This window comes from Carya illinoinensis, chromosome 5 (genome assembly GCF_018687715.1).
Source record: "Carya illinoinensis cultivar Pawnee chromosome 5, C.illinoinensisPawnee_v1, whole genome shotgun sequence".
Lineage (NCBI taxonomy): Eukaryota > Viridiplantae > Streptophyta > Magnoliopsida > Fagales > Juglandaceae > Carya > Carya illinoinensis.
The window spans coordinates 18309007-18330853 of NC_056756.1; the positions used below are offsets into that span (position 1 = coordinate 18309007).

The 21847-nt window shown below is 36.6% G+C and overlaps 1 protein-coding gene and 1 long non-coding RNA gene across 2 annotated transcripts; both read right to left on the reverse strand.

Moving 5' to 3' along the window:
- Positions 1 to 306: 306 nt before the first annotated feature.
- LOC122309597 lies at positions 307 to 6454 on the reverse strand. Its single transcript, XR_006242462.1, has 3 exons — positions 3671 to 6454; positions 3462 to 3515; positions 307 to 376 (listed from the first exon to the last, which is right to left on the reverse strand). It is a non-coding gene; the product is annotated as an uncharacterized LOC122309597 (long non-coding RNA).
- A 1731-nt stretch (positions 6455 to 8185) lies between these two features.
- LOC122309596 (disease resistance protein RPV1-like) lies at positions 8186 to 14682 on the reverse strand. Its single transcript, XM_043123122.1, has 5 exons — positions 14050 to 14682; positions 11859 to 12963; positions 10927 to 11340; positions 9162 to 10778; positions 8186 to 9028 (listed from the first exon to the last, which is right to left on the reverse strand). The coding sequence occupies exons 1-5, from the start codon at positions 14520 to 14522 to the stop codon at positions 8399 to 8401; spliced, it is 4239 nt and encodes a 1412-aa protein (XP_042979056.1). The 5' UTR covers positions 14523 to 14682; the 3' UTR covers positions 8186 to 8398.
- Positions 14683 to 21847: the final 7165 nt, after the last annotated feature.

Sequence of the window (21847 nt, forward strand, 5' to 3'; positions counted from 1 at the left end):
ATGGGCGATGTTCGAGTAGAATTCTCGGACAACCTCGCCACAAGGTGTGGGGGAGGCATGAGTAAGCTTCTCCCATCCTCTTTCAATGAATATATGGCGAATAAGTTGGAAGTCATCCATAGGGAAATCATTTATACTTACCTCCCTTTCACCCAACACGGGTCTCTTGGAGAAGGTATTCCTATATGCATTCTCGGCTTCAACAGAAGTGAAGCAATCAGGAGTGGCTCCTGTTGGAGCAGTCACAGATGGAGATGGAGATGGAGAAGGAGCTGAAGTGTCTCCTAACTGCACAGGTTCAAGTAGTGGTACATCCTTACTTGAGGAGTTCTCAGATGGCATGGGAGGAGTGATCTTTTTGCGCTTTGCCCTTTCTCTGAAACTCATATGAAGCAATACAATAACCAAGTCAGAAAAAATATTTTCAAACTTAGAATGTAAGAATCGATTGAGATTAAAATCCCATATTATTTTTTATTTAATAAATATTATTATTATTTTTTTCATATATGATTTGTTTGTTGAGAACAAAATGGGAACTACTCATGCTTAAGAGCTTACTATGTGTATAAGAAACTCCCTAAAAACAGCCCAAAAAAAAAAAAAAAATCTAAGATGAGTCAGGAAATAACACAAACTTGATGTGGACCCATGAGAAACAAAAACCATAAGCCCGTGAGCTATACAGCCTTGTCCTCAATACATGTAAAGAGTAGATATAACAACAAAAAACAAATCATTTACAGGTAACTTAGCTCAACAAAACAGCCCAATACTTCTTAAAATCAAAACCCTCCACACATACTTTATCTATCCACATGCTGAAACAGAAAACTGGAAAAACAAACCAAAAAAAATAAACAGTGGATTCAAGGATACTTACCTTGATGATGGAAAGTGAAGAGAGGAAAATGAAAGGGACACCGTGTATTGAAGCTTGCATGGAGGAGCCAAGAGGCCGTGAAAATGGGTATAGAGAAGGCTTAGAATCGGGGCTGGGAGCAAATGAAAGAGGCAGGAGGTGGGTTTTAAGGCTTTAAGGCTTGACCATCTCGTGCATGTACTAGACCAAAAAGTCCCACTGGGACTTATACACTTTGTTTCAGAAAAAAAAAAAAAAAAAAAAAAAAAAAAAAAAAGGTACCTAGTACACCATCTTGACCCAAAATAGAAACATTGTAATTTTATTTTTTATTATTTTTAATTTTTTTGGATTTATTTAATAAATTAAAAAAAAAATCTGCATAGATCTTGGAAGAAGGAAAAAAAATTTATTTATTTATTTTATATCCTTTTTTTTTTACTTTTTTTTTTTTTTATAAATATGAATGTGAAAGGAAAAAAAAAAAAAAAAAAAACAAGTAACATGCCTATAATCACCTCATTTCAATCATGGTAGAAATTACAAAAATAACTATTAATCCTTAGCACACTCATGTTGCAACAGTCAGTTTGGATGTTCACTCATAGAATCATCAATGTCAAAATTCATGTGAGTGTGTGAGTGAATATACTTATACCATAGCATTTTATGAACTCCTTTCTTTAATATATTTTTGAGACATTTATTCATGAATGATTACTTCTTATAGATGCTCACAAGAGTTTGTTGCTTCACCTTAAAAGTCAAACTTTATGCTAGGGCCTAGATACAGAGCATCTCTTTCAAATACTAGTTTGTACACCCCATTTTTGTATTCATGTTTGTTGCTCATCTTTTTCCATAATGATTGGAGCAACGATTTTTTTTATAAGAACTTAAGGTGGTAGATCTGTGTAGGGTGTTTGTCCTTTTCCGCAATGAATTAACACCGACTTTTTCTATATGGATCAACTCTTTGTGTTTGGCAAGATGAAAGCTCTTTATTGATGTACTAGGTTCAACTAGTATTAGTCAATTCAAAGCATGAAATCCCTCTTTGATGAGCATCTTTAAAAGAATGTGAATTTTAATTATAGGATGATTACATATAGGTTCCTCACAATGCATTGTAAATGAACTTTGCCAAGTTGACCTATTGGGTTAGTATGCTTAAAGTATACTGCACAAAGAAGAGCAGTGAATAAGATCAGAAATTTTTAAAGTAATGCCACACATGCTCAAACCTTGATTTATCAAACATGTACCTTAATAAATAAAAAAATAAAATAAAATAAAAACTAACCAACGCAGTTTGTTTGTTTTTTTTATTTGTGTTTTTTTAATAAATATTTACTAATTCCAAAAAAAATTAAAAAATTTTTTTATTAGTATATTTTTTTTAATATATAAAAAAATTTAGAAAAACCAAAACAATTTTTATCCTTTTTAATGAAATATTTGTATATATATGTTTAGAAACTGAAACATAAACGCATCAAACTAAATAAAAATAGAAAAAAAAAAAACATCTTAAACAAGTATGATAGAAAGCCTCTCACTTGGGATCACATACACCAACGGCTTTCCTTAAAAACTCAAACCTAAGACCATCCAAAGGTTTAGTAAACAAGTTAGCCAGTTGATGTTCAGTAGACACATGTTCCAAGGATACTAAATTATACTCAACCAAGTCTCTTATAAAATGATATCTAATGTCGATGTGCTTGGTTCGAGAGTGTTGAACATGATTTTAGGAAATACTTATAGCACTTGAATTATCACAATATATTGTCATAGTATCTTGAGAAAAACCATAATCATCAAGCATTTTTTTATCCATAAAAGTTGTGTACAATAACTCCCTATAGCTATGTATTCAGCTTCAACAGTAGATAAAGAGATTGAGTTTTTCTTTTTATTCATCCAAGCTACAAGATTTTCACCTATATAAAAGCACCCACCCATAGTACTCTTCCTATCATCAGCATTCACACCCCAATCAGCATCCGAATAGCCAACAAGTGTAAGGTTAGTGTCTTTGGAGTACCATATCCCATAATCAACAATTGTATTAAGATATTTTATGATTCTTTTTACTGCAGTAAGATGGGATTCTTTAGGATTAGCTTGAAATCTAGCACACACACCAACACTGTAAGCTATGTCGGGTCTACTTGCTGTAATATATAATAGACTTCCTATCATACTTCTATAAAGAGTGGGATCAATATTTTTACCTATAGAGTCATTGCTGATTTTCACTGAAGTGCTCATGGGAGTGCAAGCATTGCTTTTTCCTTCCATTCCAAACTTTTTCACAAGATCTCTTACATACTTAGATTGTGAAATAAAAATTCCTTCTTTACATTGTTTTACTTGAATACCCAAGAAAAAATTTAACTCACCAATCATACTCATCTTAAATTCAGATTTCATTTCATTTTCAAAGTCATATGCAAGAGATTCGAGTGTTGCTCCAAAAACAATATCATCAACATAGATTTGAGTAATTAAGAGTTGTTTACCTGATCCCTTTATGAACAAAGTCCTATTAGCTTATCCTCTAACAAAGTCATGATCAAGTATGTAAGCTGTTAACCTTTCATACCAAGCTCGAGGTGCTTGTTTCAGTCCATACAGTGCTTTCTTCAACCTGTAAACATATTTAAGATAGAGATGATTAACAAATCCTTTAGGTTGTTCAACATATACATCTTCTTGTAATACTCCATTTAAGAAGGCACTATTGACATCCATTTGATATAATTTGAAGTCTAGATGACAAGCAAGTGCAAGTAGAATACGAACAGATTCTAGTCAGGCCACAGGAGCAAATGTTTCATCAAAATCAATCCCTTCTACTTGTGTGTAACCTTGTGCAACAAGCCTTGCTTTATTTCTCACAATAGTATCATGCTCATCGGACTTGTTCTTAAAAATCCATTTAGTCCCAATGATGTTATAATTTTCTGGTCTAAGAACTAACTTCCATACATCATTTCTAGTGAATTGGTGGAGTTCTTCATGCATAGCGTTGACCCAACTTTCATCATTTAATGCTTCCTCGACTTTCTTGAGTTCAACCTGTGATAAATAACACACAAAAGAAACCTGATTTAGTACTCTTCTTCTAAGCCTCATACCTTCATCTAGCTCACCGAAAATATTTTCTTTAGGATGATTTTGAGTAACTCTTGAAGAAGGTTCTTTGTCTTGTGGATTTTGTGGTGTCTCCTCTATGTGATCCTCCTCATCTTGCATTTGTGGATCTTCTCCAATGGTCTGCCCCAGCTCCTTCATATTTTCATGCTCCTTCATGGTAGTCTCAGCTGAAAAATCATCCACAGCTACGTTAATTAATTCCATAACAGATTTTGTACGTAAGCTGTAAACTCTATAAGCCTTACTATTGGAGGAATAACCAAGAAACAATCCTTCATCACTTTTGCTTTCAAATTTATGAGTGTTTTCTCGGTCTTTGAGGATATAACACTTGCTACCAAAAATTCTGAAATACTTTACCGTAGGCCTTTTATTTTTCCACAAACCATAAGGTATTTGATTAGTCCCGGGTCTTAGAACCACTTAATTCAAGATATGATTTGCTGTATTTATAACTTCTCCCCAAAAATATAAAGCCATCTTCTTGTTGCTCAACATAGTTCGTGCCATTTCTTGAATTGTTCCGTTTTTCCTTTCCACCACTCCATTTTGTTGTGGAGTAATAGGTGCAGAAAATTCTTTATGTATTCCCTGTTCATCACAAAAAGAAATAAAATTAGTATTCTCAAATTCTCGACCATGATCACTACGTATTCTAGAGATAGAGGCTTCCTTCTCTGTTTGTAGTTTCTTGAACAGCTTTTTGGAAAGATCAAAAGCTTCAGATTTTTCTCTCAAGAGCATTATGCATGTGAATCTTGAAAAGTCATCTACAATCACCATGATATACTTCTTTCCTCCAAAACTCTCGGTTTGTGTTAGACCCATTAAATCCATATGCAATAGCTCAAGAGGCCAAGAGGTAAGAACATGAGAAGTCTTCTTGTATTGAGCTCTAGTTTGCTTTCCTTCTTGGCATGCTCCACACACTATTTTCTCAACCTTAATTACCTTGGGCAGTCCATCAATAATTTTTCTTTTTGAGATTTTTGATAAATTTTTAAAATTAATGTACCCAAGGCGTTGATGCTATAATTCAGCTTCATCAAGTGTGACTCTATGACATTTCTCCAATGATTTTGGAGAAATTCCATAACAATTGTATGAGGTTCTAGTACATTTTAAGATCCATTCTCCAACTTGATCAGACACATTGCATTCATCTTTTGAAAACTAAACAGAAAAATTCTTGTCACAAAACTGACTAATGTTGAGTAAATTAGCTTTCAAATCATTAACAAATAAAACATCATGCAACATAGGTAGTCTTGGTATTTCAATACTCAATTTCCCTTCTATGACAGACTTGCTCCCATCTCCAAAGGTCACGGTGCCTCCATGAGATGACTCAACCTTCTTGAATAAGATTTTGTCTCCAGACATGTGTCTCGAACAAGCGTTGTTCAGGTACCAAAGACAAACTTCCATTGATCTAAGTGCTGTGTGAGCAACAAGACACACTGCATCTTCCTTTCTCACCCATTTTGTCTTGAGTTTTGACTTGTGTTTTTCTTTATTTTGAAGGCAAATATCTGCTAGTTCTCCAAGCTTGAGACTTATGAAATTGATTTGTTGGCTCATGTCATCAACTTGAGTCTGTAGGCTCTTCCCTTTTCTTTTACCTTCAATTTTCTGCACTTGATACATGTTAAAAAAATGTGGTCTTATATGACCAACCACACCACACTTATGACATGTAGGGACGAATTTACCATGCAGATTTTTTGAATAAACTGGCTTAAGTTCAGCATGATTTTGAAGACTTTTACCTTGACTTCCTTTAACAAAAACAATACCTTTGGATGTTGTGGCAGTGGATGATGAGATCAATTTTTCTTTCCCTTTTCAATTCATGTACCCTAGGCCAGTTCTATCACTACTCATTTTTTTGAAAACTCAATATCTCTTCTAATTTTTATGTTGCTGTTTTTCCTTGAACCTTTTCTAATTCATTTTCTAGTACAATTTTTTGATTCCTTAATCTGGCTATTTCAATCTCATAAATTTTTAATGCCTCAGACATATTCTTTTTCTCACTCTCCATATCAATGAATTTCTTGTATAACTTCTTGTTGAGTTTCTTTAATTTGATCACTTCTTCGCACACATCATTGTAAGCTTTCTATAAACTCAGTTCTTGATCAGCATCAACAAGTGATACATTCGAATCACTGTAATCACAACTACTTTTAGATTTTGTTAGTGTAATTTCAGGAAAATCATTCATAATAGTAAAGAAAGCCATAAAATATTTTTCATCATCAGAAGATGAGTTTGAACTTTCAGAATCTGAACTATTGCTAAGTGTGACACTCAATGTTTTTCCTTTATTTTTCTTGAAATTTGGACACTCAATTCTTATATGACCATACCCAGAACATTCATGACACTGTATTTTATCATTTTTCTTAGTTTTTTCTTTCTTCCAATTTTCAGATTTATTTTTCTTAACAAAAGTATTTTTTCCTCGTTTTTGTTTACCATTTTCCTTTTTATTAAACATAAATTTTCTGAATTTTCTTACAAGAATATCAATTTCTTCATCATTTAGACTTTCTTCATCAGAAAAATCCTTATAATTTTCTTCTACAGTTTTTAAGGCAATAGACTTACCTTTTCTTGTTTGAGAGAGTGAAGATTCATACGTTTGCAAAGAACCTACCAGTTCTTCTACCCTTATTGCATCCAGATCTTTACTTTCTTCAATAGTAGTAACTTTGGGTTGAAATCTTTCAGGTAAAGATCTTATAATCTTCCTCACAACTCTTGAATCTTCAACCTTTTCTCCAAAATTAAACCTAGAATTTACAATATCATTTAGTTTAGCATAAAAGTCATTAAAACTTTCATCTTGCAACATTTTAATCTCTTCAAACTTAGAGGTTAACAATTGTAATTTTGAGTTTTTCACAATTTTTGTTCCTTCATGCGTAACCTTCAGGATATTCCATGCCTCTTTAGCAATCTCACACATGGAGATTCTCTTAAATTCTTCTGAAGATACAGCCATGAATATAGTATTCAGCCCCTTGCTATTCCAATTACAATTGCTAATTTCTTCTTTCGTCCAAACATCAATATTTGTTTCTGGTTTGATCCATTCTCGTACAACCGAATACCACACTCGTTCATCCAACGATTTGAGAAAGGCTCGCATGCGTACTTTTCAATATGCATAATTTTCACCATTGAAGTGCGGCGGGGCAGTCAATGATGACATATTGCAGGGGCATGGATCACACTTGAAAGAGTGAACCACGCTCTGATGCCAATTGAAATTCCTAATGTACCCCTGTAAACCACGAAATTGTCTACTAATTTCCTTGAACAAATATTTTAGACCTCAATTATCAAGATTATGAAACAAATCAAATACTTTAGAATAAATAATCAACTTTGTAAGACACAACGATTGGTTACGAAGGGAAACACTTTAAAAAACACTCTTTAAAGGTAAAACCCTATGGGGCAGTCAAATTTAGGAAAGTCAATCTTATTATTTGAATAACAATTACAAGCAATCATCAATTACAAAACCTTTACAATTCGACTCTCAATTACAACCCATTTGTCTTCTACCACAGTAGCAACCAGAACTTCTGACGATTTTCAATTGTTGACTTCCCTTCTAGAACTCTAAAGGCTGAAATCCAATCGACGTTACTTCACACTCAAAGCACAATCACACTCAAGAAAAGATGAAAAATCACATAAAAATTCTCAAGTAAATTTTTTCTCATAAATGCTCAAAACATTCTCTCTGGAATTCATGGCTCAAAGTCATTACTGAGATACAAAACCAAATCCCTTTAAATAGAAAATCTGGAAAGAATTCTAGTCACAGTAGGACTGCTGACGGTTAGCAACAATCACGAAAACGTGTTCTAACGGACTGCTAACATTTTGCGATAATATCTTCTATATTGACTAATCTCTGTTTAGTTTTCTTCTGGATAAATACAGATCTACAAGGACTTGATTTTAACCTCAATGACTTATCTAACCAACACCTAAGACTTCTAGATAGACTCAACATTGTTTAGAGATAAATCAATAATTATTTTTACATTCATCCAACAATTTCAAATAATAAGATAAGACAAGCCTTATCATCTAATCATCTAATCCTAACCAATTTTTGCCTTTACAGTTTCAAACAAATAATAAACTAAAGATTTACTCCATCTACAATTACAAGCAAATTTGACTTTAATTTTGAATATACTGTAGCTAAAACTTGGTTCAAATTAGTTTGCTTAATCCAATGCAGTCGATTTTCCATCTCTAATAGCTATTTGAAGGATTTTATTTACTTTTAACTATTCTAATGAGAATGCATTTGTAAGTGTTGTTGCATTAGAGGTACATTCTTTTCTAAAAACAAAAGCAACCCCGAACAAGCCTCAGTAAGCCTCCCCACACTTCTTCTTCTTCTGTCTCTTGCATGATGAACTGTCTCTCGACTTCAATACCAGATTCAGAGGTGTGATCTTCATCCTCAGGAGAGCTGAAAAACTTTGCTAGTTTTTCAGAAATGGATAACTGGCTCTTGTCCAACGATTCTTCGTCTCCCTCGTAATCATCATCACCTTCGAAGATCAAATAAAGCCCACACTTTTTCACCTCAACTCCCTTAATGAACGGTGGCTTTTGCTCTCTCACATTTATGTCATAACCATCTCTCAACTTTGAAACTAACGGATGACAATCTGGATATCGAAACAAGTAAATGTGATCTTCATTCGTCTTTGGAACTCCTTTCAACTCCGGCATTGTACTAAACAAGAGTTTATTCAGTTTTACAATATTTGCTCGTACACATGGTAGTGCAGGAAGTTGATCTCTTAAGTCATCAGATATTTGAGGGTTGAGGGAGACCATGACGCCTATTATCACACCTTTGATATCATGATTTTTGTGTTCTGAGAATCTAACCTCTTCAGAAAACCAAGCTGGAATCTTGTTTCCAGGCATACTAAGAGACCTTAAATTCCTCAAAGAAACCTGAAAAAAATAACAAGCAACTAGCTTATTGATCCACAATAGTTCCTAGTATGACGAATAATGTAAAAAGAGCAACTTCTTAATTTAGATTGTTCATGCGCTTAAACATAGACAGGTGGGAGACGTAGAAAACCTTGGAAAGCCTTCTTTTTACCACAGATGAGCATGCTTTGCAACCACTCATAAACAACCATGTCAACGACTTCAAGCATTCGAGGCCCGGAATATCCTCCACCTTCTCACAGTTTGCAAGGTTCAGCTCGTGCAAGCTTTCTAACTTTGAGATATCAGACACCTTTTCCAATGCAATACAGTTTGCAACATTCACCTCCACCAAACTTGAGGGAAGTGGAGGAAGAGATTTTAGCTGCTCGCAATAGGGTAATAAAAGCTTTTTCAGAAACGGAAGACCCCTCAAGCTAGAAGGAAGGCTGAAAAAATTATTATGACTTAGATTCAAAATCTCCAATGACGACAGCCTTTCAAAATCATCAGGAATTTTACCACATAGATTCCAAGCTCGAGCATCCAGTTCTTCAAGCGAGCATAAATTGGAGAAAGAAATTGGAAGTCTGAAAGGCTTATGTTTCTCTTGTTCAGCTACACCCAAATCCTCTTTAGGTACCCTGTTTCCAGCTGATGGGAAATGAGGTTTCTTAGCCATTTTTAATATCATTAAGCTAGAAAGCATCCCAAAGCTTTCAGGCAACTCTGTGACTGCAGTTTCTGCCATCAGCAAGCGGTGCAAAGACTTCAAATTTCCTATTGAATCTGGAAGTATATGGAGCTGTGTACATTTATTCAACCTGAATATTACAAGATTTTCTAGCATCCCAATTGATTTCGGCAATTCAGAAATATTGGAATTAGATATGTTCAATGAAGTAAGAGCGAACAAGCTTCCAATCGATTCTGGTAAAGATTTAAGATGTTTACAATTCATCATCTCAAGCTTCCTCAGCATTTGCAGGGCACCTACCTGATCCGGCAGATTTGTAATTGGTGTCTGGTCTAACTGAAGCTCAGCAAGAGTAGATAATCCTCCAATTGAATCAGGCAACTTGCTTAAAGACAAACATTTCCCAGCTGACAAGACCTTCAAATATGGTAAGGAACCAATAGAAGCAGGCAATTCTTTGATTGCACTACCATGTATTAGAAATTTTGCCAATGATATAAGATTGCCAACAGAATCTGTAATTGAAGTGAGTGATTCACACCAAATTAGACTTAGTATCTCAAGGTTTAGCAAAGATCCAACAGAATCAGGTATTTCTTCTACAGCAGTATCATTAAGAGAGAGTTCCTTCAAGGAAGACAGCTTTCCAACATAGTTGGGAAGTTTCGTTAAGAACTGACAACCGTTTAGATTAAGCTTTTCGAGATTTGTAAGGTGGAAAATTGATTCAGGTAGCTCTTGTATGGCAGTTTTATCAACATGAAGTTCTTTCAGAGATCTCATGTCACCTATGTCCATTGGTAACTTTTGCAAATTTGAGCAGCCGGAGAGGATAAGGTTCTCTAGATTTTTTAGGCCAGAGACTTCATCAGGAAATTCAACAAGGTTCCAACAACTGCTCAGGTTCAAATGAAGTAATGTACTCACGTTTCCAATTGATTCATGAATCTTAATTAGGCTGTGACAATGCTCAAGATCAAGCTTTTCCAATTTTTGATGTCCAGAGAAATCTGGAGTAGCAACAAGATTATGGCAGCCCCGGAGATTCATAACCATCAATTTCTCAGCTACCTGGCCAACAAGAAGTATAAAGGAGACAATCACAAACAACTATGACAAAAAGTGCAAGAACAAAACACCCTAAACATATTAACCTAGATCATGAACATCCAAGTCTTGGTTGAAAACCAAATTTTTGCAGCAGACAAATGAAGCATACCTGGTTATTGTACCTGTGCCACACTTCTTCAATTTTACTTTCTGAGAGGTCAAGGACAGCAAGTTCCCGAGGACAAAAATCGGAAGGAAGATTTTTAAGAGGACATCCTTTCCATTGTAGCCACTTCAATTGTGTAGGAATATACTTATACCTTCCTACCAATCTTGTATAATTGATTTGCAGAAGTCTTAGACTAGACATAGATTCAAAAGACTTCGTGTATAGTATTACCTCCCTCTCTCTCTCTGCTTTAGTTTCAAGACACTTCTTATGCCTTTCTCTCAAGTATGTTAATGCAGAGGTAAAATTGGGCGACCTTTTAAAATTTTCCCAAGAAATTCTGTCACCGCTTGGATCCTTTGCAAAGGGCCTCATTTTAAAGTCTAGCACGATCCCTTCTATACATCCAGTTCCCTGTTATCAAAAGGAATCTTTTTAAAACAATGGAATGGACTCAACTTAAAGATAGAAAACGGACAACATCGAATAATTCTGTACAAATTTCTTTACGATACTTGCAAAACATCCCACGGATTTTTAATGTTTCTTGCAGAAGTAAGGAGCAACTTTTTAACTTAAATTTGCAGCAGTCTACATAAACCGTAAACTCTTTTCCTTATTAATGGTACAGTGAATACAGTGTGAACATTTATGCTTGAGATTTTTTTTCGTCTCTCCCAAAGTTTATCATTATCAATCTTCACCAACGAGAAATCATACAAGAATACACTAAACAGAGAGTGCATACTATAACACAAGCGGAGAACAAAATTACAACACTCCTTTTTCAATCATGGAGACATGGAAGCACGCACCTCTTCTGGCACATGCGAGTATTTAGGTAGATCTATATCTTCCACTTAAAACTTTCAGCTAAAATGTTATATTCAATAACAGAGCAATTGGAAAAATTCATTAAGAAGAGGCCCTACCTTCCCACCATTCAAGACGGTCATGATTTCATCACGATCCCACAGTCTACTTGGAATATTGTGATATAGAGGATTAGCATCTAGAACAATCTGTCTTCCCATGTCTCTAACTTGATCATGCATCCACAAAGTGTTGTCCTCTGTAATCTTGATGAGTGACCTTGTTACAAGGACTCTGACTGCTATCTCAGCCCTAAAACCGCAACCTTTCAATACATCAATTGCATCCTCTCTCTTCATTTCCATCTTTACGAGTAAACATGAAATGTCAAGGAATATACGTTTCTCTTCTGCATCTAACCCATCAAAACTGATCTTCAACACATCCTGCAGATGGCGTGGACGAATCCATTTCAACTTTTGCAGAGCATCTTCCCATTCCTCTTTACTCCTCTTATCCATCAAATAAGAACCAAACACTTCCAAAGCCAATGGTAGGCCTCCGGTAAGTGACACCATTTCCTCGGATAGACTAACAAATCTATCAATGGGTTTCTCTCTTCTCATTGCATGGTAGCTAAAAAGTTTTAGTGCGTCAGAGGAATCCAACTCTCTAACCTCATACGACACAGTGACTAGATGTTCGTCTAGAACTTCTCTGTCTCTTGTAGTAATGATGATTCTACTTCCTGCAGAAAACCATTCTCTTTTTCCAGTGAGTGCTTCAAGCTGGCTTACATTGTTAACATCGTCTAAAACAACAAGAACTCGCTTCTCGTGAAGTACCTCTTTGATTGCAGCGACAGAATACACAGGAGACTTACCCGAGGAAAGGTCATGGATAAGTTGGTTCTGAAGGGATAACAAATCTGCATCTTTTGCAGAATTCTCTCTTACATTTGAAATGAAACTACGGCAATCAAAATGACCAAGAACTTTATTATAAAGAGCTGTAGCAAGGGTTGTCTTACCAACCCCACCCATTCCATATAATCCAAGAACTCGAACACCATTGGATTTAACATCCAATACACTCATAAGTTTTTCAAGACGAGAACCAAGTCCAATTGTATATGTAGCCAGACCCACTGTGTTGGCAAGTTCAGTCAACACCCTATTGACTAAAGCTTTAATCAACTGCTCTTTCTCCTCAGTATCGCTTTCACTAAGAACAGACAATGAGCAACAAGGATGTCAATTATAAGACTTCAATTATCATTCCTATTACTGTAATAGACATTCTTTGAGCTCTTTAAGGCTTGCAGTGATAGAAGTCATTCCATATCTATATAGCATGTAGGATCGAAATCATATGCAGAGAAATACATAAAAGGTGAGAATAATATATGGAGTTTTGCTATACAGAAATCAGTGTGTGCACACCACTTAAATGAGATCCATTATAAATTTAAAAAATCTATAACATCAATTATCTTTTTAACATTGTTGATGTGGAAAGTTTTCACATCAGCGATATACTGGGTGTGTTAAAAAGAAGGTTTCTAAATAATTTTTTCTAATATAGGAATTGGAAAATTGTTTCTCTAGAGCATTACTGTCACCTTAAATGAGGCCTGTGAGCTAATGCATCAACTTCTGATTGACCAAATGATGATGTAAAAGCATCGGCTTCTATAACAAGAAGTCGTTCACTCACAAGATGTGCACAAATAATGTATGACAGTATAATTACATTACTGTCATGCATTATTTGTCCATTTCCATCAACGGTCTAAAACCAGAAAGAGAAAAGATCTTTGTATAAATACGTAACAACGGCACGAAGCATAAGCATTAATTGAGACCCCAGATGTTAGCAGATAAAAGAAACAGTCCGAGGAGACACAGATCACCTTAAATTGAAGACCGAGGGAAAAGCCCTCTTGAAGAAAAAGGCTTTTAAGGGTTGAAGGAAAACTCTTATCTTCCTCTTCGATCCACAAGTGAAGTATAATCTTAACCTAAAAAAGACATTAATTCAGCCCTAAGGCTGTAACGCTCGTCTCCGATTCAATCAGACATTGCTACGAAAAACTAAGAGTCACAGGATCCTCGTATAGACTCGCAACAACATGAACCACAATTAAGAAATTGAAAAGGATGATTAGAAGGGTTTCGGCACGTTCATTATTTTTCTGTTAATTAAGTGAATCTTGATAATCAGACTAGGGATTTTGAAAGACTAGTCATTGCACCACTATTTGAAGGAAACAGGGCAAAGAGTATAGTTAAATATATATATATATACCACCTCTTATCGAAATGCCATCCTTTAATTGCACCAGCCTTGTCCATAGCGTTCCTCCAGCACATAACCTTGTCCGTATACGTAGTTTCATGGTTTCTAAAGTGTTCTTCGAAAGGTCCCCTCTGTCGCCGAACGTCCGACGGGTTGACTCGGTAGAAGACGGGGAGAAGGAGCCTCCGGTACTTGCAGATCTTGGACAGTTCCTCCAGGCACCGATGCGAAGACGCGTAGTTCGGGGATATGATGGCAATGGAAGCGGCCGAGTCCTCGATGGCCTCGAACAGACCTGGCTGGATCTCGACCCCCCCACGCAAACCCTCATCGTCGAAGAAGACTCGAACGCCCTGTTTCACGAGAGACTTGTAGAGGTCGTAAGTGAAGGCGTGGCGGGTGTCTTCGTCTCTGAAGCTCAGGAACAAGTCCCACCGGTGCCTGAAGTCTGAAGCTGATGGTACGGAAAAGGCGTTGTCGTCCATTTCTTTTGCACTATTCGCCAGACTTTCTAAGATGGAGATCAGAATCCAATTGATCCAAGAGGATGTGTTCTCTGCTGTACCTGCGTTTCTTTTGCATTATTCATGCTTACTTTGTCTCAGCGCTGGACAGCACTCACATCCCATTCCATCGTGAAGGGCTGATCCACATCCACCTACCGACTCGACAAGTGTAAAGGTGTTTTTTTTTTTTAAGTAATCTTAAATGTTTTGAAAATAAAATAAAATTTACAATATTAATAAAAAATACCTACCTAATCATTAAATAAATAAAAAAGATGTCAGAAGAAATGTTTGGATCCATTATCAAGATCTCAAGTATTTTGTTTTCAATATATCTCATTTTAATATTTAAATATTATAATTTTTCAAATTTTTAAATAAAATATTAAAAAAATCAACTTTTTAAAATAAAAATTATATTCTAATAATATTTTAACTTTATAATATATTTATTAATATTTTTATTTTATTTTATAAAACTCCATAAACCATTTTAATTCAAACTATTTCACGATTATTTATAAATTATTTAATTATTATTTACAAATCATCTTATCTCATATCACTATCCAAACAAGGTCCTAATTTTTATTACTTTCAGCCATCTTTATTACGTAATACATTTTAGTTACACAAGTACTTTTTTTTTTAAAGAAAATGTACCGTTTTAGTTTTATTCATCTCAAAGACATAGGAGGAAACACGTTACAATTGGGTCTAACAACCATTTCAGATGATTCCTCATGAAGCTCTAAGGCTTTCTTAGCAAGACAATGGGCATTTTCATTGCCACTTCTCTTAACAAAAGTAATATGCCAATGCTCAAAGCGAGATAATAAAAGTCTAGTATCTGACAACACCAATCCCACACTATCTCATCTCTCTTTGTGAAGATTAAGGCCTTGAACAATCTGAAGAGAGTCTCCTTCAAAGATCATTGATGCTAGGTTCAATTCAAAAGCAAAAATGGCAGCTTGGAAGACTCCTATTGCCTCAGCCAGTAATGGAACCACACAACCAGCCTTAGCCACCATTTTAGAAGCTAAAACGCTACCTTCGTGATCTCGAGCTACCAATCCAATTCCCAACCTGTCATGAGCTTCCCACAATGTTGCATCCTAGTTAATCTTAATTACTCCAGTAGGAGGTGGAGTCCATGTCACAGCATGAGTTGGATGCATTCAAGTAGCTGAATTAGGAGCCATCTAACCAGCCTTAAAATCTGCAAGTTGTTGAGCAGCAATCTGGGCTAGTAAAGTTAGGTGTAAGAAGGAACCTTTAAACACTAGCTTATTTCTTCTCTGCCAAATTCACCTTACAGTCATTGCAAATAACTCCATGGTTTGTAACTCACAATGGGCATTTAAACATTCAAATATCTCCATAAACCTCCCTGCCCTCACAGAGCTTTTTTGAAACACAATAGCCCCTTGACTCCACACATCCATGGCCGAAGCACAATTCCACAAAACATGAGTAGCTGTCTCTTCTTCTCTGCAACATATTGGACATAGAGGAGAGTTCACAATCTTCTTCTTGAATAGAGTCAACTTGGTTGGCAAGGACTCTAAACAGGCTCTCCACACAAAAACCTTAACTGCATTGGGAATCTTAAATTTCCAACAGCAAGTCCAGTCTTTAAAGTTTTGAGCACTACGAGATGACTGACCCCTATGATCTGCAATTAGTTCCTTCTATAGGTGGTATGCACTTTTCACTATAAATCCCCCATCCTTAGTGCCTAACCACATAAGCTTGTCTTTAGCACCAGTTCAGCTCACAGGAATCCTCTGAATGACAGCAGCATTTGTAGGACCAAGCATATGTAAAATTTCTCTCTATCCCATTGCTTGGTATCCTTATGAATAAGTTTAGCAACCTTAGCCTCCTCATCTATATCCTGCCCTTCACATTAGACCATGAAGGTGGAAGGTTGAGGTAACCACCTATCCTTCCAGATTATGGTTTCCTGATCACTCCCAATTCTCCACATGGAGCCTTTCACAATGAGACTTCAAGCAGCCAAAATGCTCCTCCAAATGAATGATGATCTTGCTCCCAACTTAGCCTGAAAAAAGTTGGAACTTCTTAAATATTTGGCCTTAAGAACTTGGGAAGCCAAGGATTCAAGAAATTGAATTACATGCCAACCTTGCTTAGCCAACAAGGCTAAATTAAAACTCTCAAACCCTCTAAAACCCATTCCTCTTGCTTCATTTACCATTCCCATTTGACTCCAAGAAACTCAGTGCATTTTACTCTCCTTATCATGTTGGCCCCACCAAAAATGGTGCATCACTCTATTAGTTTCCTTCAACAAAGACTTTGGAAATTTAAATACTCCCTTGTAGTAGGTAGGAAGTGCTTGAACCACTACTTTGAGGAGAATCTCCTTCCCTGCCTGAGAGAGAAACTTAGCCTTCCAATTACTCACCCTACTCCTCACTCTGTCTAGGATGCTTTTAAAAGCATTGTGCCTTGATCTCCCCACAAGTGCAGGTAAATCAAGATGCCTTTCATAGCATGTAGTAGCTCTTGTACTGGCAATCCTTAAAATGTATTCTCTAGTTTCTTGTCGAGTATTGGCACTGAAGTATATTGCAGTTTTATCTTTGTTTAACTTCTGTCCTGAGGCCCCCTTATAAAAACTGAGCAAAGAGTTGATAGTGGCCCATTCCTTTGCATTTGCTCTATAAAAAAGTAAACTGTCATCTGCAAAAAAAAAAAAAAAGTGGTTAATGATAACCTGGCCCTTGCCCATAGGATAAAGATGAATGCTTTTAACATTTTCGGCATGATTGATAAGGTTACTAAACACTTCAGCCACCAAAAGGAAAAGATAAGGGGATAGTGGATCCCCTTGTCTAATGCCTCTAGATGGTTTGAAGAAGCCTTGGGAATATCCATTAAGGAGAATTGAGTAAGATACAAATGAAAAACAACCCATCACCAGCCTGATCCAGCTCTCATCAAAGGCTGTTTTAACCATAACTGCTCTAAAGAAATCCCATTCAACATGATCATATGCCTTACTCATGTCTAACTTAATTGCCACGTGACCTTGTTGCGTCCTTCCTTTTATGGGCATGGAATGCATGGCTTCAAAAGCTACTATCACATTATCAAGGATAAACCTCTCAGGAACAAATGCACTTTGTGTTGGGGAGATAATTTGAGGAAGGATCTTCTTCAGTCTATTGGCTAGAGCCGTTGACACCACCTTATATAATACATTGCATAATGAGATGGGTCTAAAGTCCAGAATAGTTTTGGGACCTTTCACTTTGGGAATAAGCACAATATATGTATCATTTATACAACTAATATCCCCCCCTAAATTGAGAACTTCTAATACAACTTGAGTGACCTTATCACCAACAATATCCCAATGCACTTGGTAGAATGTTGTAGGGAATCCATTAGGTCCAGGAGAGCCCAAAGTGTTCATCTGGAGTAAGGCTTCTTTCACCTCCCCTGCAGTGTACTTAGCTTCAAGCATTCTGTTCATATCCATATCCACTTTCTTGTCCAACCTGGAAAGGTACTCCTTAATCCCAACTGGATTACATGAAGTGAAAAGAGACTGGTAGTATTGTCCAAAGCATTCAAAAATTTCCTCCGTGTCTCTAGTCAAACTGCCATCATCTCTAGGCAAGTTCGTGGTCTCATTAGTTTTCCTCCTCTAGTTAGCACACATGTGGAAGTACTTTGAGTTTCTATCTCCATCTTTGAGCCAAGCTTGCTTTGCCCTTTGCTTCCATTTAACATTATCTTCTTCAAGTAACTTATCAATTTCCAACTAAACTTCCTTAATAACCCCAGAACTGATCTTGTATTAGACTCTTGCAGATTAGCCAGGTGTTGCATCTTTACTTGAGTTTCTTTTCCGTGTTTTCTAAGAGTGGTTCTACTCCACTTCACAAGAGCTTCTTTACAATTTCTAAGACATTTCTAAGGGTGACCCTCTCTGCAGCACCTGAGGGGACCAGCAATTGGCAACAATCTTAGAACATTCCTCATGTAGTTTCCAAGAAGCTTCATATCTGAAAATGCTCTCCCTAACACCCCCTTCACTGACATACCTTCTCCCTCCCTTCCTTAGATGCATCACAATAGGACTGTGATCAGATGAATGCACAGCAAGAGCCTATATGCAGCAGTCAGAAAATCTCTTAGTCAACTCCATATTACCTAAGGCACAGTCTAATCTCTCTTTGGTAAAGTAAGGCCCCTCTCTATTGTTGCACCAAGTAGTAAGGCCCCGGCCCTCTCTATTATTGCACCAAGTAAACTTGTTGCCTTCAAACCCCATATCACTTAGGCCACAGTAATCCACATTGCTTCTAAACTCTTCCATCTGTTGATATGGCCTTCTAGCTCCCCTTTGTTTCTCATGGTGATGCATGAGCTCATTAAAATCTCCATAACATAGCCATGCCATCTCATCACTTGTTTTCAATAACCTCAACAGCTTCCAACTATCCCTTCTATGAGTTGTATCTGGAAAACCATAAAAACCAGTCAACAACACTTTATCATCACTATACTCCTGCTGTTAGTGGGGCTGCATGGTAGCCTCCACCAATACATTATCAAAACTATTTTTAGTAATGACATCCTCCAACCTTGTTTTCTTACTTGACAAAGCCAACTCCACTTTGTACCTCTTACCACTTGTAACCTCTTTCTAGTAGTCACCCCCTCTTCCTTAATCTCCTAAGAAATTACCTCTCTTGCCCTCATTTTCCACATGGCCCCCCTCTTCTTGACAGTACTCATAGAAAAACTGAGGTCTACATCATCTAACTTCATGCCTTTATCTAAATTACCCTTACCAAAAATGAACATATCATTTTTAGGCAACTATTCAGTAGAGACTGTGACTGCTTCTACTTCCATAAGGGAAGAATCCCCTTGAGTGACTACCATCTTTGTACTCTCATGATGTCCTGCACTGATTGGGGTCTCTGACTTCAAATCCTAAACTTTCAAATTCGATACCCTCCCATTAAGGAAACTCCCACCATTAGGACAGGCTCCCGTATCTTTCTTACCAACATCATTTTCCTTACATGGCAAGATAACAGTCTTCCCTCATAGAGGCTCCTTGATTAAAGCTTGAGAATCCTCCCAAGTGCACCACTTTCCATCTTTAGCTTAAACTCCAACTGCACCACTTATCTCCTTCTTGTGCCACCCCTGCTAGTGTTTAGAACCATTAGAACCACCATATTTGCAATAATCAAAGATGGTGGAGTTCATAGGCTGAGCCTGGATCCAAGGACCAAACTGCTCTCGGGACATATCATCTTCTGGAGGGTCACCCTTCTGTTTACTACAGCTACGACCTTTATGAGATAAAATAACACATGTGAAACATATATATTGAAGCCTCTCATACTTGCATGAAATCCAATGTTTCTGGTTATCCAACATCAACCACTTCCCCCTTAACAAAGGTTTGTTCAGGTTCACAACACTCGCACCCTCATGCACTTACCCCAAGCCCTTCCATCAGAATCTACATCAACTCTGATCACCTCACCGATTGAGGCACCAAGTTGAGTTCCAACTTCCTCTGTCATGGCAACCAAAGGAAGACCATGCAACTGAGCACAAAAAGGTTCAAAATTAAACTTAACTACACTCAAAGGCATTTTCTCCTCAACTTCTTAAAGGGACAGAATATTTCGATCAAAGAACCATGGTCTACCTCTAAGAACTTTCTCCTTATTAGATACATGTTGGAATGCAATCAAGAATCTATGGTTACCAAGGTCCTTGAATTGCACCCAACCCTCCAATCTCCACACTTGCTACATCATTACATGAAAAGTTTCATTGCTTATACCCTTATCCACCAATATCCCCCTATAATACAGTACTTCCAACGTGACATGCTATATGTCTCCCCTTTGTTAGGCACTTGGAACACAGTGCTTTCCTCCAGAGACAAATGCAATCTCTCCCACCTCTTTTACAGTTCCTCTTCCTTCATTCCCATACACACGAAAAACTATGACTCCCACACTCTAAAAACTATGACTCCCACACTCTAAGAGACAATTCTCCCTTGCAAATGCATGAAGACTAAAACCTTACTCTCCCTCTAGAGAGAGAGAGAAGGAACCAAAATGTCTATGCAGGTACATTTTAATTAAGTGCCTTCTAAATGATTAATTGAATAAAATAATTAATATCTAATATATCATGAGTAATACTATATACAGTTTTAGAATACGCAAGCATTGTGCAATTGTTTTAAAAAAAGTGAAATCCACTATTAAAAAATTAATTTTTTCATATAGATCCCATATTTACTCACTTATTTCAAAGAAATTGCATAACATTTACATATTTCACGACTGTAAATATCGTTTCTCATACGTCATTATACATAAGAGTACTGTTACTTGGTCATATGATGCTTAAAGGTTAGATAACTCTTTGTACAATGTGGTTTATTAAAAAAAATATTTAAAACAAAAGTACGCTTGAAAACATAAGAAGAGGAAACTTTAGGTTCTTTTTATTACTTTTATGTTTGTGGTTTTTAATTTTAAATTTTAAATTTTTTTTATAAATCAAATAGCACCATATGGTGGTACCATATCAATAAGGTTATCTGAGCAATATGTTTCAGGTAGCTAAATATTATTGTTCTTATACATAATTATATATAATAAAGTTTAAGATAAAAATAACGTTACTCTTTAAAAACTAATTGTAACAACCAGCCAAGATAGTTATATATTATATATATATCATTACATGTTTAGTATTAAGAGTGCTCTTCCACTCCTCCTTTCTTTATTTGCAACCAAGAAAGAAAGAACGTTTTTTTTAGAGAGAGAACTCTCCTTTCTCTCTTGGCTACAAATCGGAAACCTTTTCTAGAGGGAGGTGGGAGCCTCGGCTCCTCCCTCCCTCCCCTCTCGTTAGTGTTTTGTTTATCTCTTCTTTTTTACTTTTTCCAGCCTTTGTCCTGTGTTTGGGGGTTTTTTTGCTTGCTTCTTCAGTCAGTGCTTGTGGTTAGGGTGGCTTAGTTTCTTGCTCTCTATATGAAGCCGTCCCAAGGCGAGATCTTCTGCAACCATATAGGATTTGCTCCTGAACGCAACCCCGAAGTTGGGTGGCATGTCGCGGAAGAAATGCGAACAGAGGCAAGATGGTTTTGCCGAGGGTGAAGGATCTGGACAGGGGTGAGAGGCTGGCCATCCTATTTTGATGGCACAAGACTGACGGCGTAGGTCTATGGCGAGGTGAGGGAGGATACGGCAGGGCTGCTCGTCGACAAGAAGCGT